This window comes from Nanorana parkeri, unplaced genomic scaffold (assembly GCF_000935625.1).
Source record: "Nanorana parkeri isolate BGI_ZX_2015 unplaced genomic scaffold, ASM93562v1 scaffold3, whole genome shotgun sequence".
Lineage (NCBI taxonomy): Eukaryota > Metazoa > Chordata > Amphibia > Anura > Dicroglossidae > Nanorana > Nanorana parkeri.
Window position 1 is genome coordinate 5,722,477 of NW_017306271.1, and position 14,128 is coordinate 5,736,604.

At 41.4% G+C, this 14,128-nt stretch overlaps 1 protein-coding gene across 1 annotated transcript in view; it reads left to right on the forward strand.

The window, feature by feature from the left end:
• CDR2 (cerebellar degeneration related protein 2) overlaps nt 1-7,035 on the forward strand; it is a 14,402-nt gene extending 7,367 nt beyond the window's left edge. The window contains exons 2-5 of the mRNA XM_018568388.1: nt 1,947-2,059; nt 4,171-4,319; nt 5,507-5,668; nt 6,094-7,035. Of these exons, the coding sequence (XP_018423890.1) occupies nt 1,947-2,059; nt 4,171-4,319; nt 5,507-5,668; nt 6,094-6,949 (1,280 nt within the window). The 3' untranslated portion in view covers nt 6,950-7,035. The remainder of the gene's footprint in view (nt 1-1,946; nt 2,060-4,170; nt 4,320-5,506; nt 5,669-6,093) is intronic.
• The last annotated feature ends 7,093 nt before the right edge of the window (nt 7,036-14,128 follow it).

Consider the following 14,128-nt stretch of genomic DNA (forward strand, 5'->3'; position numbering starts at 1 on the left):
TTTGAAATTGAAAAGGGGTGTAAGCCCTTTTTTTTTTTTTTTTTTTTTTGTAGCTTTTGGTTAAGCTGGGAAGGGTAAGAACCACTTCACATTGCTGTTGATGGACCACACTGAATCTGCACCATTTTTTCAAAGCCGTGCACTACAACACATGGAGTGTTAACATTTGTGCATTGTGTTCCCCTATGTGTGTTACTTGAACACCACAATGCATGCATGCCTGTGCATTACTATGTGTTTGGCTAACACAGAGCAATGGGAATAAAAGTGTCTGTGATTTTTCATGTGTTGCTTGGAGGTCCATAGGAAATAGATGTAAGCAAATTTGCCTGTATGTCGATGCTTGGAGCATACCACTGAGCAACATGCCTGAATAGATGGGAAGGATGGGAGCCTATAGTGTTCTTTATATTGAATAGAACGCAAACGAGTAACATTATTGAGGTATGTACCTCTATTAGGGCTCGTTCACACCAGGTGCTTTGAGCTGCATTGATCCAACGCAAGGACACATAGAAGACAATTGTTTTCTATATGCCCTGTTGACACCATATATGTGTGCTTGGTGTATGATGCATAGAAATACAGAATGGCATGTTGCACATGCTGTATAGATTTAAAACAAAATACCCAGCTGGGAGGCTGCCCAACAGAAGTCAGTGGGGATGTACTGGGAGAACAAAATGTCTGTCACAGGGTGTAAACAAACAACCGAGGCCGGGCCAGAACTTGGTAAGCATTTATCTGTGCATGGTAAGGAAAGAGCGACGTTGCCTTAAAGGGGCTCAAAGGTTAAAGGAGAACTAATGAGGTGAGTGATTTACACTCATCCTCATAGTAAAAGCCGACGTGTAACATTGAAACTGTCACACGTCGGCTCTATTGATTGGGAAGTGAGCGATCACATACTATCACTCGCTCACTTCCCGATCATCTCCCTGCAGAGAGCAGTGACTGTCACGGCTGCATGTACAATATTTTGCAATTGCACTGGAACGCACAGCATTGCGGTACTGTGCGTTCCAGTGCAGGCGATCACACGGTGGGTGGGAGGGAGGAGCGTTTGGTGTACCATTGAAATGAATGGCACTGCAACACTCCTCCCGCAGTAGAATTTATCAGTCCAAAACCGAAAATGCCTTTTTCCCCACTCTTTTTACATTTAATAATTGTATTGTAAGCACATGGCGCTTGAATAGCTTCAGGCAGGGAACAAGATTCCACAAACTGCAGCTTAATGTAAATGCAGCAGGTAGTGGGCTGGTGCAATAGCCAGCCTGCTATTGGCCTTTTTCAAATTGCAATAGCCAATAGCAGGCTGGCTATTGCACCCGCCCACTGCTTGCTGTGCCCTCCTCCCAGCATGGAGGAGCGAGTTAGGGGATCCAAGCAACTAATCGATAATGAGAATAGTTGACGACAACTATTATCGATTTTTATCAATCGATTAGTTGGTTGCAAGTGTGATTCCATTCTCCATCTGAGTGATTTGAAGCTCCACCGACACTGGGATTTTTGTTCTATTCCGTGGTGCCCATTCACACCTGAGCATAGCGTCGATTGAAAGTCGAAAAAGTACATGAGCTTCTTTTGGGGTCAGTCGTGCATTTTGCGCTCAATGGACTTCAAAGGAAGCATCTGAAAAACCCACAAAACGTGAAATTTAAAAAAAATGTTTTTCTTGCCTGGTAACTAGTTTCTCATTGGCTAAAAATAACAAATATTGCAGCCTGAAACACACAAACGCTAAAAAAAATGCCTGAAAAACAACCAAAGACGCTCGGCCCAAGTGTGAATGGGGCCCCAGGGATAGCAGTTTATTGATCACACATTGCAGATACGAGGGCCGATTGTGTTGCCAGGTATAGTGCTGATGTTTTGTCTTTTATAAACTAGTTTATGTTGTAGTATATAGAGTTCTACTGTAATATTCTGTTTATTGATAGATCTGCAGCTTGCCGCTGAGCTGGGGAAGACTTTACTGGATCGCAATACTGAATTGGAGGAATCTCTGCAACAGATGTATGACACCAACCAGGAGCAGATCCAGGAAATTGAAGTATGTCATTTGTAATACATTGCACACTGCCGCACATTCACACTTCTGTACAGATAGAGCCCTCTTCTATCTTCTGTTTGTGGCTTCAGTCTGTGTTTTAGTATTCAGAGTTGAATTCAGGCTAGGCAGCTGGTGACTGATCAGCCATTTCCTGCTAACTTGACAGCACTTATTGTGTCACCTGTAGGCAAAATATCAACTGGCTCCTTCGATCAGCTGTTTGAGTAATGCCGTCCGAAAGTGCGACTTTCGGCTGGTTCTTCAGGAAGTTCGCATAATGTATGGCCAGCTTAAATTTCCAAATTAAATCTGTACCCTAAAAGAAACCTATATCAAGAATGTCTAGGTGTGATGGAAAGAAGGTTAAGATCCTTTTTATCAAGGATTACCTCATCTCTCCTATAGTGGTCTTAAGACCAGTGCCGAGGCGGTGGTCACATGGTCCTGGAACTGAAGTGCAGCTAGAACAAGCTTCTCATTGGCTCAACCCGAACCATGGTGATCTATGGCATGGTTGGTGCCTCTGCATTAATCATGTGACCTTACTTTAGAGATCAGAGTTCCATCAGTGACTGGATACATGTGGCTTTTTCTGATCTTGACCTTCTTCTTCTTCTTTTTTTTTTTTTTTTTTTTTAGCATCACACAATGTTATTATTTTAACAAAGTTCTAGGTCTATGTTAAACCAAATGCCTTTGCACATCCAGATAATAGCTAGTAAATATAGTGGTGACATCTTCATTGTGATGAACATATCCAGAGCAGTGGTTGGTCCCAGACTCCCAGCAGGTCCTCACACTACAGGGAGGCAGATAGAAGACCAGTCACCATTTACAAGGAGAGAGGAGCAGTGACAGGTCTGTGTTACAGGAAATTCCTGCACAAAGTACAACATGCACGTTGACTGGCTGTCATACTGACCCTCTTGATTCAGTTTAAGTTTCTGAAAAGGACTACAGACTTTACTTTGACATTCCTGATCGGCATACTTGTCCCAGGTCATTTTTATCTAGTCAATTCATAAAGAAAAAAATTGAAATTCTACATACAATAAAGTGTGTGTGTGTGTGTACCGCTGTTCTAGGTCCTACCAATGAATCTTGCTGTTATCATAGCACTATGAGGCCTACAGCTCTAAATATAACCTTGCTTTCTGCCCCATAAGAAGGGTTAATCTGAATCGGGACATGGTGACCTGCTCCAGGTTAATCCACACTTTACAACAAATCCTCCTTGTATAAAGATGTCATAGGCAATGATACTGAGAGGTTTGTTGAGGGTAATACAGGTTTTTGTATGAAAAAGCCTCATAATAAAGAGCAGCTGTGAGGGCCAGGAGTACCTTCTTAATCTGAAACACAGGAACGTGCCATGCATAGTACATGTATTGACTGACTCCTCTAGAATGAAGTGTCCAAGGGCAATTGATCTTGCCTCCAAATCAAAACAAGGCCTGACCTGGAAGCTGCTTCTACTAAAGCTGGCCATGGACTGTTTCTTCACTCCATTTTTTTTTTTTAATCTTTATTTTTTCAAAAACATTCAAAACGACAATTAATAACAATGACCGTAGAACAGATACAAGAAAAAGTTAACAGCGTGCTTCCTCCCCAATTACCCCACAAAACTGCTGTACAGAATGGCAGAAAAAAATGTTATACCTATCATTAGTAGTCTGAGGTAAAGGTTAACTTATTCCAATAAAACCAAGCCCTGCTGATTTGCACTAACCCTCATATCCTCATTGACCTTGCTAATTCACAGTCTGATAAAAGGGGGGTGTTCTGTTTCCAATAGAGCGGGATACAGGCTTTGGCTGCATTAAGGTGTAAAAGCATATATTAATTGTGTTGCTTTATTTAAAGGGGGGCAAGATACCAAGCAGGCATATACGTATAACATCCAAGCCAGGAAAAGCCATTTGGGTCAGTGTTTAGCTGCTTTCATATGTCTTACCCATCCCAATTCTATGAGGTACATCCAATATAGCAGAACACACTGCAGCAATCTAGTATCTTTCCACAAGTTGAAACCGTGTGCAAGTAAATGTGACTTTATAGGGAACTTGCCATTTAATTTTGCGGTTTGATTTCATTTACTTTTATGCTAGTACCTGACTAAGCAGGTGGACTTACTGAGGCGGATGAATGAGCAGCATGCCAAAGTGTATGAGCAGCTGGATGTCGCCGCCAGAGATCTGGAAGATGCCAATCAGAAGCTGGTGCTGGAGAGCCGGGCATCACAACAAAAGATTAATAGGTAAGAATCCTTATTACATTCCGCTCCTTTTTATCCAAGCACAAATGCTATCACATGGCAAGTACAAAACAAAGTCTTATTTCCAGTAGGACCAGTTTTTCACCTCTATGTATCTCACATGTTATGCTTTTTGTGTACTGTATTTTTTTTCTTCTTCTATGCAGGATTGAAGTGTGTGTTGAAATCTATTAGAGTGAATGTTCATGTACCATGTTATAGAGGTGTCCTTACCCCACTAATCTTTTTTTTTTTCAGATGGAGTGATTAGAACCATGTATCTGTGGCTAAAACCGCGAGCTGTAATTGAATTTGTGGCGAAAGAGGGTTGCGCATCTAAGGAAATCTATAATTGGATAAATAATGTTTATGGGAACGCCGTAGTGGAATTTCGGTCTCTCCTTTTTGAAACGTCTTCCCCCAGCACTGCACATTGCTAATGTCCACTACAGCATCCCTATAAACATTCTTTAGCTGGATTTCCTTAGGTGCACAATCCTCGTTTGCTAGAAAATTCATTTACAGCTCGTTGTTTTAGCTGCAGATCCATGGTTCCAATCAATCTGAAAAGGTAAGGGTGGGGTAAGGATACCTCTTTAACATGGACCATGAGCATTCAGTGTTGCTCGAATGGATCTCAAATACAGACATGGAGGCATTACTTTTTGATTGCATATGTCTCCTTCCTCCTTTTCACTTTTTTTTTTTACATCTGTCCAGGAGCTTCCTATAATTGGTACCGGTCACTGGTGCTCTCTCTGCTCGTGCAGAAGACTGGTATTGTCTCTGCCCCTCCTGTAGTTTTCTGTAGGCAGCCTGTAGTGGGTGGGGCCTGCTGGGTCCCTCCCACAGCTCTGGTCCCTGCAAAGACTATGTACAGCGCAGTGATGAAGCTAATTGTATAGGATAATAGCTGGAGTGCTAAGTAGTGGTGTACAGAAAGTGGATTTATGTCCTTTGTGGCTATTGAGGTACAGTATATATTTAAATTAATGGTTTTTGTACCTGGGGTAAGCTTTTAACCCATCCATGTATTTTGATGTTGGCATTATTGCCCCACTTCTCCTGCTTTTTGTTTTTGGGAAATGCAATCTCAGAATGATTATCCAATTCTACTTTATTAACCAATTCACGTGTAGTTATCAGCCCCTCGGCTGGTAATTTCTAAATGGCAATCTTTCTGTGTTTAGTTTAACAGAGACCGTTGAAGCACTGCAAGTCCTTATTGATGACCTCCAAAAACAAGTGGAAGAACTGAGAAACAACCAGCTGCGTCCCAGCCGTGAAAGATTTGAGCACTCCAGGTCAACGCACAGCTTCTCTTGCCTAAAGGAATTGTATGACCTGCGCAAGTAAGTGCCACAAGTATCTCCTTTTTGAAAGTTCACACATGCTGCTCTTGCATTTGGTTGCATAAAGATTCAGTCATCTGTTCAGCTAACACTGATCATTGTTGTTTTAGTATTACTTAAAGCTTGTATGCAAAAGTCTCTTACTGGAATGATTCCAGTCACCTCCAGTGACAATGCTCACTAGGATAAATAAAGTGGATGAATCGCTCAGAGGATGCACATCAGTAGAAACCCGACAAATGTTCCAAACCCCTTTTGGTCATTAGATATACTTTAACCTCTAATATATATGTATGGGAAATAATTCTTTAATCTATTATAGGGGAGGAATTTTATTTTCTTCCTGTCCATTACTTTATTATCTGCATGTATATGTGTTACTGGTTTATTATAGATAGAGATTAAATGTAAAATATTTTCTGCAGGTATTTTGTATACGATCATGTTTTCGCTGAGAAGATTGCATCTTTAAATGCTCCGCCTGCACCAGTTGAGGAGGAAAATGAGAATTTAAAGAAGACCATGGCAGGTATGGAAGCACAGCTCAGCACAGAACGCACTAAAAGAGAAAGATTAGAGGAAGAATACAACCAGGTTGTGAAAGAAAATGCTGAGCTGGAGCAGATACTCTATGACAGAGACTCCATGCACGCCCGTGCAGAAGAACTGGAGGCAGAGGTGGCAGAAATGCGTCAGATCTGTCGGTCTGACAGTGTATTTGCAAGCAATGTGGAGAAATTGATCCCAGAGTCCATCTTCATCTCCTTCAAAGAAAATGCAGACAAGGATATAGAGCCGGAGTCCATTGTACGGGCCACAGAAGGGGACAAAAAGCCTTTAAAAAGAAGCAACAGTGAAATGATCCTGCCCAGTTCTACAGCAGAAGCCATCCGCAATGGCCATGAGGAGACCTGTATCAGGAGAACGGAAGCTGTGAAACAAAGGGGAATTTCACTGCTTAATGAGGTGGACTCTCAGTATAGTGCTCTCAAAATCAAGTATGAGGAGCTTCTTCAGCGGTGCCAGTTAGAGGACGATTTCTTTAGCCACAAGGGTGTCCAGACCTCTAAGCCGTCTACCAGCCAGTCCAATGTATCCTCTCCAGAAGACGGTTCTCCACTACGCTCCTCATCTACCAAGCACAAAGCTGGTTCTCCTGGAACCCAGCCAGAGTACAAAGTTCTCTTTCAGGAAATTTTTAGCTGTATCAATAAAACCAAAGAGGAAATTAACGAACATCGAACAAAATACAAACAGATTTGTCATTCTAAAGACAGCTAGAGCTCGCTGTATTCTGGGACTTTTGTTTCCATGTTTTCTTTATGTAAAGTATAAGTCCACTTTTCTGACACGTTGATGTTGTAATGCAGGATAACTAAGAAAACACCTTTTTTAATCTGTCCTTCTAAGGTTATGCTTGTAATTATTGTTCTAGGTGGAGAAATACTCAGATTTTACCTATTGCCATGCAGGAGCTGTGTACACAGTGGAATGCTGTTTATATACTCCTTTACACCTATGTTAGCTGACGGTTGTAGAAGTTCATGGCAGAAATGGAACATTTGTTGTTGAACACAAGAGATGCATCAAACCCTTCTCCAGAACTTTTAGAACAAGACAGTTAATAATTAATAGCATTAAAACATATCCCTTCTTTTCAATAACACATTTGTTGGGAAAGTTACGTTATACTTTAGATCTAAATGTATTATGTGTTCCCTTTTTTAAAGCTTGACCACAAGAACACTTGTCATGGCTACCTCATTACCTCATTAGCCTATTTGCAGTAGAGTTCATATTGGCATTGGATTTTACTACATGTAATCCATCCACTTTTAATGTACATACATTTCTGATCTTGGATAAGCTTTAAAGTTTCTGCTTAATTTTGCTCATAGTGAGCTTCTAGTGTTTAAAAAAAATTGAATACCACCTGAATTGTGGAAGTTGGCTCCAAAAGAGGCAAGCAGATGACAAAATTGGTCACCAGTATTGTCTGAGGTCCCATTCTTTTCCTCCTTTTACTGATGTACAGTGCCTTACCCTGAACTGCCTCAGCTTGGTAGAAGAACAGGGCTTTGTTCTCATGTCAGAGCTGCCCTCCTGATGACTGGTCATCTGTTGACTGTTTTAGAAATTATTCAAGAAGCAGTGGAGAGGTGCAGGAAGCCAAGATCCACAGAATGATGAGGAAGCAGGGAGGTGCATGTAGTTCAGTCCTCGGATACAGATTCCTTTGCAGCAAGCGGCACAGTGGTGACATCACCTAATCTTGTGGGACTAGAAGTCACAGGCAGCAGTGGCCCTCATACAGGCATATATCGGGAAGAGCACTGCGTTTATTTAAGGAGTTCAAGACTATAGGTACATTGATTAGGGTACTACTTAGGCACAATTAACATTGCTAGATGTTTGCGATAACATTGCAGATCTTCACTTGTTCAGGTCACGTTAATAGGCTATGTTTTTGCCTGTGTTTGGGGGAAACCCCATAAAGTAGACGCACTTCTGTTGCTTTTTCTCATCTTTTTTATGAAATATATGTGTGCTCCTCTACAGATTAGGAGCATAACCATGTGGTAACAGAAATGTCTTTAAATATATTCTCATGTAAATATATTGAGTTGATACGGTTGTATGGTAGCATCTCTATAAAAGCTAAAAGGATGGTCTAATATGATTCTGTTTCATACAGAGCACAATACTGTGAAGGAAATTTAGAGATGACCAGTACCTTGCACTCGTTATATGCCACAAAATGTAATTATTATTTTGATGGAATCCTTATGTCCATTAAATGGAATTCCAGTATTTACTGTTTTACCTGTTCTCCACACAAAATGTACAAGGGCCACAATGATTATGCTGGTAGAACCAGACTTCCAGGGAATGGTGGCTATCCATCCACAATTGTGTAGGTGACCAGGGAATCTTTACAAGGAGAGTTTTTTTTTTCCTTTTATGATTACCATTATCTATAGTAAGTTGGACCAAATGGTCTGTCATTATCAACTAAAGTAGATGATGACAGAGTGACTTGAATTAAGGAACAGAGTTTGATATTTGTTGTAGGAACCTGTTAATCCATTAAGAATGGGCAACCGGTATAGATCTTAGTTATTTTGCTCTTTTCTTTAGGTTTTGTATCATCGTTATAGAATTTGTCAAAAGAAAGTTAAGCATGAACCACTATAAGAGGAGCCTATAACATGGTAAACAGTAGGTCAGTTAGCCTAGTCTGAAATATTACACATGCTATAAAGGAAGGTGGTATTTGGAACGAATGACCAAAGTATTTCTAAGAAAGAAGTGTGGGCATATTTCCGTAATCCCATGTTCTATACCTGGGCATGAAGGGGGAGGGGAAAGAGATGCCAACAAATATCCGTAGTTACGGTATTTCAAGGAAGCAAGGATAATAAGGCAAGTTATAGTGAAGAACGGAAAATAACGAAAGTGCGTTGACAGTGGGTTGCTAAGAGCAACATATCCACTTTTCCTATCCTGTATTTTTGTATTCCAGAGATAAGGATGGGAATTGATTCAAAGTAACGACTTTTGAAAACAGGCTGTGTTAATTGTGAAAAGTGAGTTTTGGAAGGCAATATGCATGTGTTGGACATTGTATTCATCTCCATAAGGTGATCAATAAAAAGAATGTGTTACCAGAAAAGTCATCTACTTTGTGAACTGCTCAGCTTATTGATTTACCAAAGCAGTCTAATCACTAACAATTGGTTCATATTTGATGGATAGCATTGTTTTTTTTTGTCCATTCCAGAATATACATGGCTGCATTAAAATATTTTCTGTAGAAATATGATCTAGAGCTTGTACTTTTTAGGCTTTCAACATGTGACAGGTTATATCTACAGTACAATTTCAACTGAAGCTGTAGAGATAAAGGGAACAAATACAGAAGTGTATCCAGGCTTATCGTCAAAGCTTGCCAATGAAGCATACTCGGGTATATCAGTATAGCACCATTAAAATGTTGATTTAACATATTTTCCTAGCATGATGCAGGAGCTTTGGTGTCTGGCACCATGAGGAACATCTCTGTGGCTAGACTGTTTGTCTACTCAGTTGGACCATTGTTCCCATGCTGCCTTGTGGGGTGAGAAGCGGCTTACAAAACCAATCGCCCCTAGAGTGTGGCCTTCCCAGTCCACTGTGCCATACCAGATTTTTGTATCCTGTGGTACAACTTCATCTGTACAATATTAAAAAAAAAAAAAAAAAAAAAAGCTTTCTTGCTTGAATCTCATGACCTATGTGTGTTTTTCTTAAATTTGATTTCTTCTATTTTTTTTTTCCTAAGGGTACTTCTGCATTTTTTTTTTTTTTGTCTACATGTGTTTCCACAGAGCTAGTAAGCATAATATTGATTTAGAAAACAAGAAGTAACACTATTTGTTTGTCCCACAAGATGGCATGTTCTTGAAGCATGGCGCATACAGCCTTTGGTTAAGGTGGCTACAGCCATTTGTGGAACATTTTGCCTGGTTGTGTTTGTTGATCGGAGAAAGCTGGCACCTCTATAACCCTGAGGGCCTTAAGCCGTTGAGTACATTTCCAGTACCCTGCTTTCTCCTCCATAGGCACAATTGTGTAAATCCCTCCAATGAGAATTTGCATGCTTATAAAAAAAAAAACAACAAACTTTAATTAGAAAGATTGTTACCAGGTCTTTCAAGCACAGTTGGCCACAATGTTTGTAGTTGGTTAAAAAAGAGGCTGGAAAAGACACCTGACTCTAAGCTCTTCATCCCAGTATACTCAGAGATTGGGCCCTTAGGGCAGCGTTTCTGAACTTTCCTTAGTTATGGCACCCTTAAAAATATATATTACACACACAAAATCTCAAGGTACCCCAGTCTCATGTATAAAAAAATTATATCAGATCCCTATCCTAGAAAGGAATGGCTTTTAGGGGGTGAGCAAAAAAAAAAAAAACAGTCCCCCTTCACAGCAGACCATTGTCACAATGTAATTGCATCAGCATGGCGGAGGGTGGGAAGTGGAGCAGGCCTGGACCAAAATGGATGTCTGTCCTTTCCTTTAGTCTGTGGGAGGTCCTGTATGAAGCCTGCTCTCTATTAGTAGCATTATTATTAGACAGGATTTATATAGCGCCAATAGTTTGCACAGCGCTTTACAAATATAAGGAAGACATTACAATCACAATTTAAGACAAGATGGTAAGGAGGGCCCACAATCTAAAAGCATAGTGTGTTGCCACGGTTTCGGTGGCAGCTTTTAGAGACTGTCCTTTTGAGAGATGGATATAATTTTATTTTTGAGAGGGGAAAGACTAGGCCCTCATGTGGGGGACTTAGGGCTATGTTGCCTTTGTGAAAGTACAAACCATCCATTGCTACAGAGTGTTCAGTATTTCTAAGAGACCAAGGCAAAGATGTCATTTTATGTTAAAAGGTTTGTTCTGTATTATCAAGCTCAGGAAACTCTTAACTCTTGTCAAACTGTGTATAAACATAATATGTTATGTTCATGACCACATTGTTAAAGAATAAGCAAAGAGTCTGAGGATGTGACAGAACTCAAACAACAAGGCCTAGAAATAATACAGGAACTTGGGAAGGCAAGAGATTTTGATGTTTATTCTCTCAACTCAGGAAATAGGATATTGGCTTCAGACTCCCAAATAGGCAGTGACAATATTATACTAGACACACTCACAAATGCTCCATTTATTTTTAGCGTGACATATTCAGGACATAATCACATATATTGAACTGAAAGATAATCGCGGAAAGAACATAGAAGAAATTTGAACTGCCAACAGCAGGAGGATCTCACATACACCACCAACAGCTGGTGAAATATAGGATGGCACATTATTGCAGTGTGAAATAAAAATTGTCTAAGTGTATTTTTGGTAGGGCAGGCTCCTCCCTACTGGGCATGAGGTACAGAAAACTCGACAGTGCAAATTCCTTTTTAAAGCAAAGGCTTCTCCTGGAGGCTAGGAGAAAAACACTATATAGCTAAGAGTTTGCAGACACCTGCCCATCACAGCCATATAAGTTTGCTGGACATCCCATTCCAAAACCACATTAATATGGAGTTGCCGTTTCACAAAATATTCTCAAACGTGTTTAATGTTGGAGGTTGATGCCAGGGTGCAAGTAACACGAGTGCCTCCACATCTAGTTGTTAAACCAGGCCTGTCCACAAGGGCACAGTCACACTAGAACAGAAAAGGGGCTTTCCAACATTATCACAAGTTTTCATTATGCTTAGGTCAGTATGCAGCTGCTCAACTATGGAAACTCATTTCATGAAACTCCCAATGCCAGTTCTCATGCTGCTGTCAATGCCAGCTTTAATCTCCACTGACAATAGGGAACCAATTAAAAGTATTAATTCCAGAAAACTGGTTTAAGCTTGCAAAGTTAAATGAAGCCTATATTTGGCAGTGTGCCTCTGGCCTATATTGTAATTCGGCTATTAATATAGTTTAAAAAAAAAAGTATTGAAAAATAGGATTTTTGTACACAAAACATTTTCCTAGTGTCTACATGGCAAGCATACTCCTGATAAGATTCAACCCTACCCCCACCTACAGAACCAGTGTAAATCTATAAAAGAAAGTAAGAACACTCCCCCCCTTAAGCTGACACATCCTTTCAAAACATCTGTTTGTAGTCCCGGCCGGTAGATTCCAGGACAAAGACCATATCTTCCTAGAGAGGAGGCCCAATTGAGACAATATCCAGAGCAGCAAGCGGGTCTTCGCAACACACCTTTATCCGGCATTAGCGTTGATCCAGGGGTCCGGACGACTGTGGACTTTGGGTGGAGTGCTATCCAGGCTTCGTTTTCTGTCTCAAATGTTTGCATCTATCCTCCCTGTCAGCTCCTTATTTATCAGGACTATGCTGGAATGTAAGCACCAGGAACACATTAAACTGTTTTTATACTCACCTGCAATTTTCCTTTCCTGGTGCCTATCCATGGCAGCACATTTCCCTCCCATGGTTGACTGAGTCTAATTCGGTCCTGTAGGTGAGGATAGGGGCAGAACTTATCAGGAGTATGCCATCATTGATAGACAACACAAAGGGAAAATTACAGGCGAGTACAAAAACAATGTTCCGCTTTCTTGGAGTCCATTGAGTGACACAGCTTGACGGTAAGAAACATAGGTTTAAACTGCCACCTGCAGGAGAAATGATCACTAGGCACATGGAAAATTGGAGGCCAGCCTTCTTGTGGCTATAACCCCACCTACAGGAACCCTGCTCAGCAGTCCAAGTGGAAACAATAGCACATGAGGGGAGAGAGCCGTATCAAACTCAATGTACTCTAGGAAAAGGATTTTACAGCAAGTACAAAAATCCTATTTTCTCCATCATCCATTGAGGGACACAAAGTGATAGTAAGAAACCTAGGTACTTCCAAAATGAGTTCAAACTGAGGGGTTGACACTCCAAACACAAGCTGGTGCTGGAGAGCCAGGCATCACAACAAAAGATTAAAGGAGAACTATGGGGTCAGTGTTTTTCCCCATAGTTCTCCTTGGGGTAACGGGAGGACACAAACTAGCGTCCTCCCGTTACCCTAAGCTCAGTATACCGCGAGCTACAGCTCGCGGTATACTGAGACGCCGCACCTGGAGCGGATCCCGACTTAGATGACGGGATCCGCCCAGCTGCGTGAGTGACAGCTGGCTCTGCCTATCTAGAGGCAGAGCCAGCTGTACCTGCCCCCTCCCCCGTCCGTTCCGCCAGTCAGCGCTGGCAGATCGGAGCGGGGAGAGGGGAATCCAGCCCCTCCCCCTGTCACGGCAGAGAGCCGTGACAGGATCGAGAGGTGAGGGAACCCGGTATGTGTTCGCTCACCTCCCGATCTACTGAGCCGACCTGTGACAGTCTCATTGTCACAGGTCGGCTTAGAACTATGAGGTGAGTGGAAATCACTCATCTCATAGTTCCCCTTTAATAGGTAAGAATCCTTATTACATTCCGCTCCTTTTATCCAAGCACAAATGCTATCACATGGCAAGTACAAAACAAAGTCTTATTTCCAGTAGGACCAGTTTTTCACCTCTATGTATCTCACATGTTATGCTTTTTGTGTATTGTATTATTTTTTTTCTTCTTCTATGCAGGATTGAAGAGAGAGAGAGAGAGAGAGAGAGAGAGAGAGAGAGAGAGAGAGAGAGAAAATCAGTGTTCAAGGAAACACCTGCGACCAGTACTTGAGCCAAAGAATTCTATGCATCTGTACAGAAAGAAGTCCAAACTTCAACAGCTGGCACAGCATGTCAGCCGACCCATCCATCCAAAAGTGTAGTGCTCCCATAGTGGTAACAGCTACGGAGGGCTCAGAAGTTCCACGTCTGGATGAAATGGATGGCGTGTGATTATAGCTCTATTCTGACAGATGGCTATCTGACATACTTCCATCTAAGTCACCACCAGCTGTAAGGTAGGG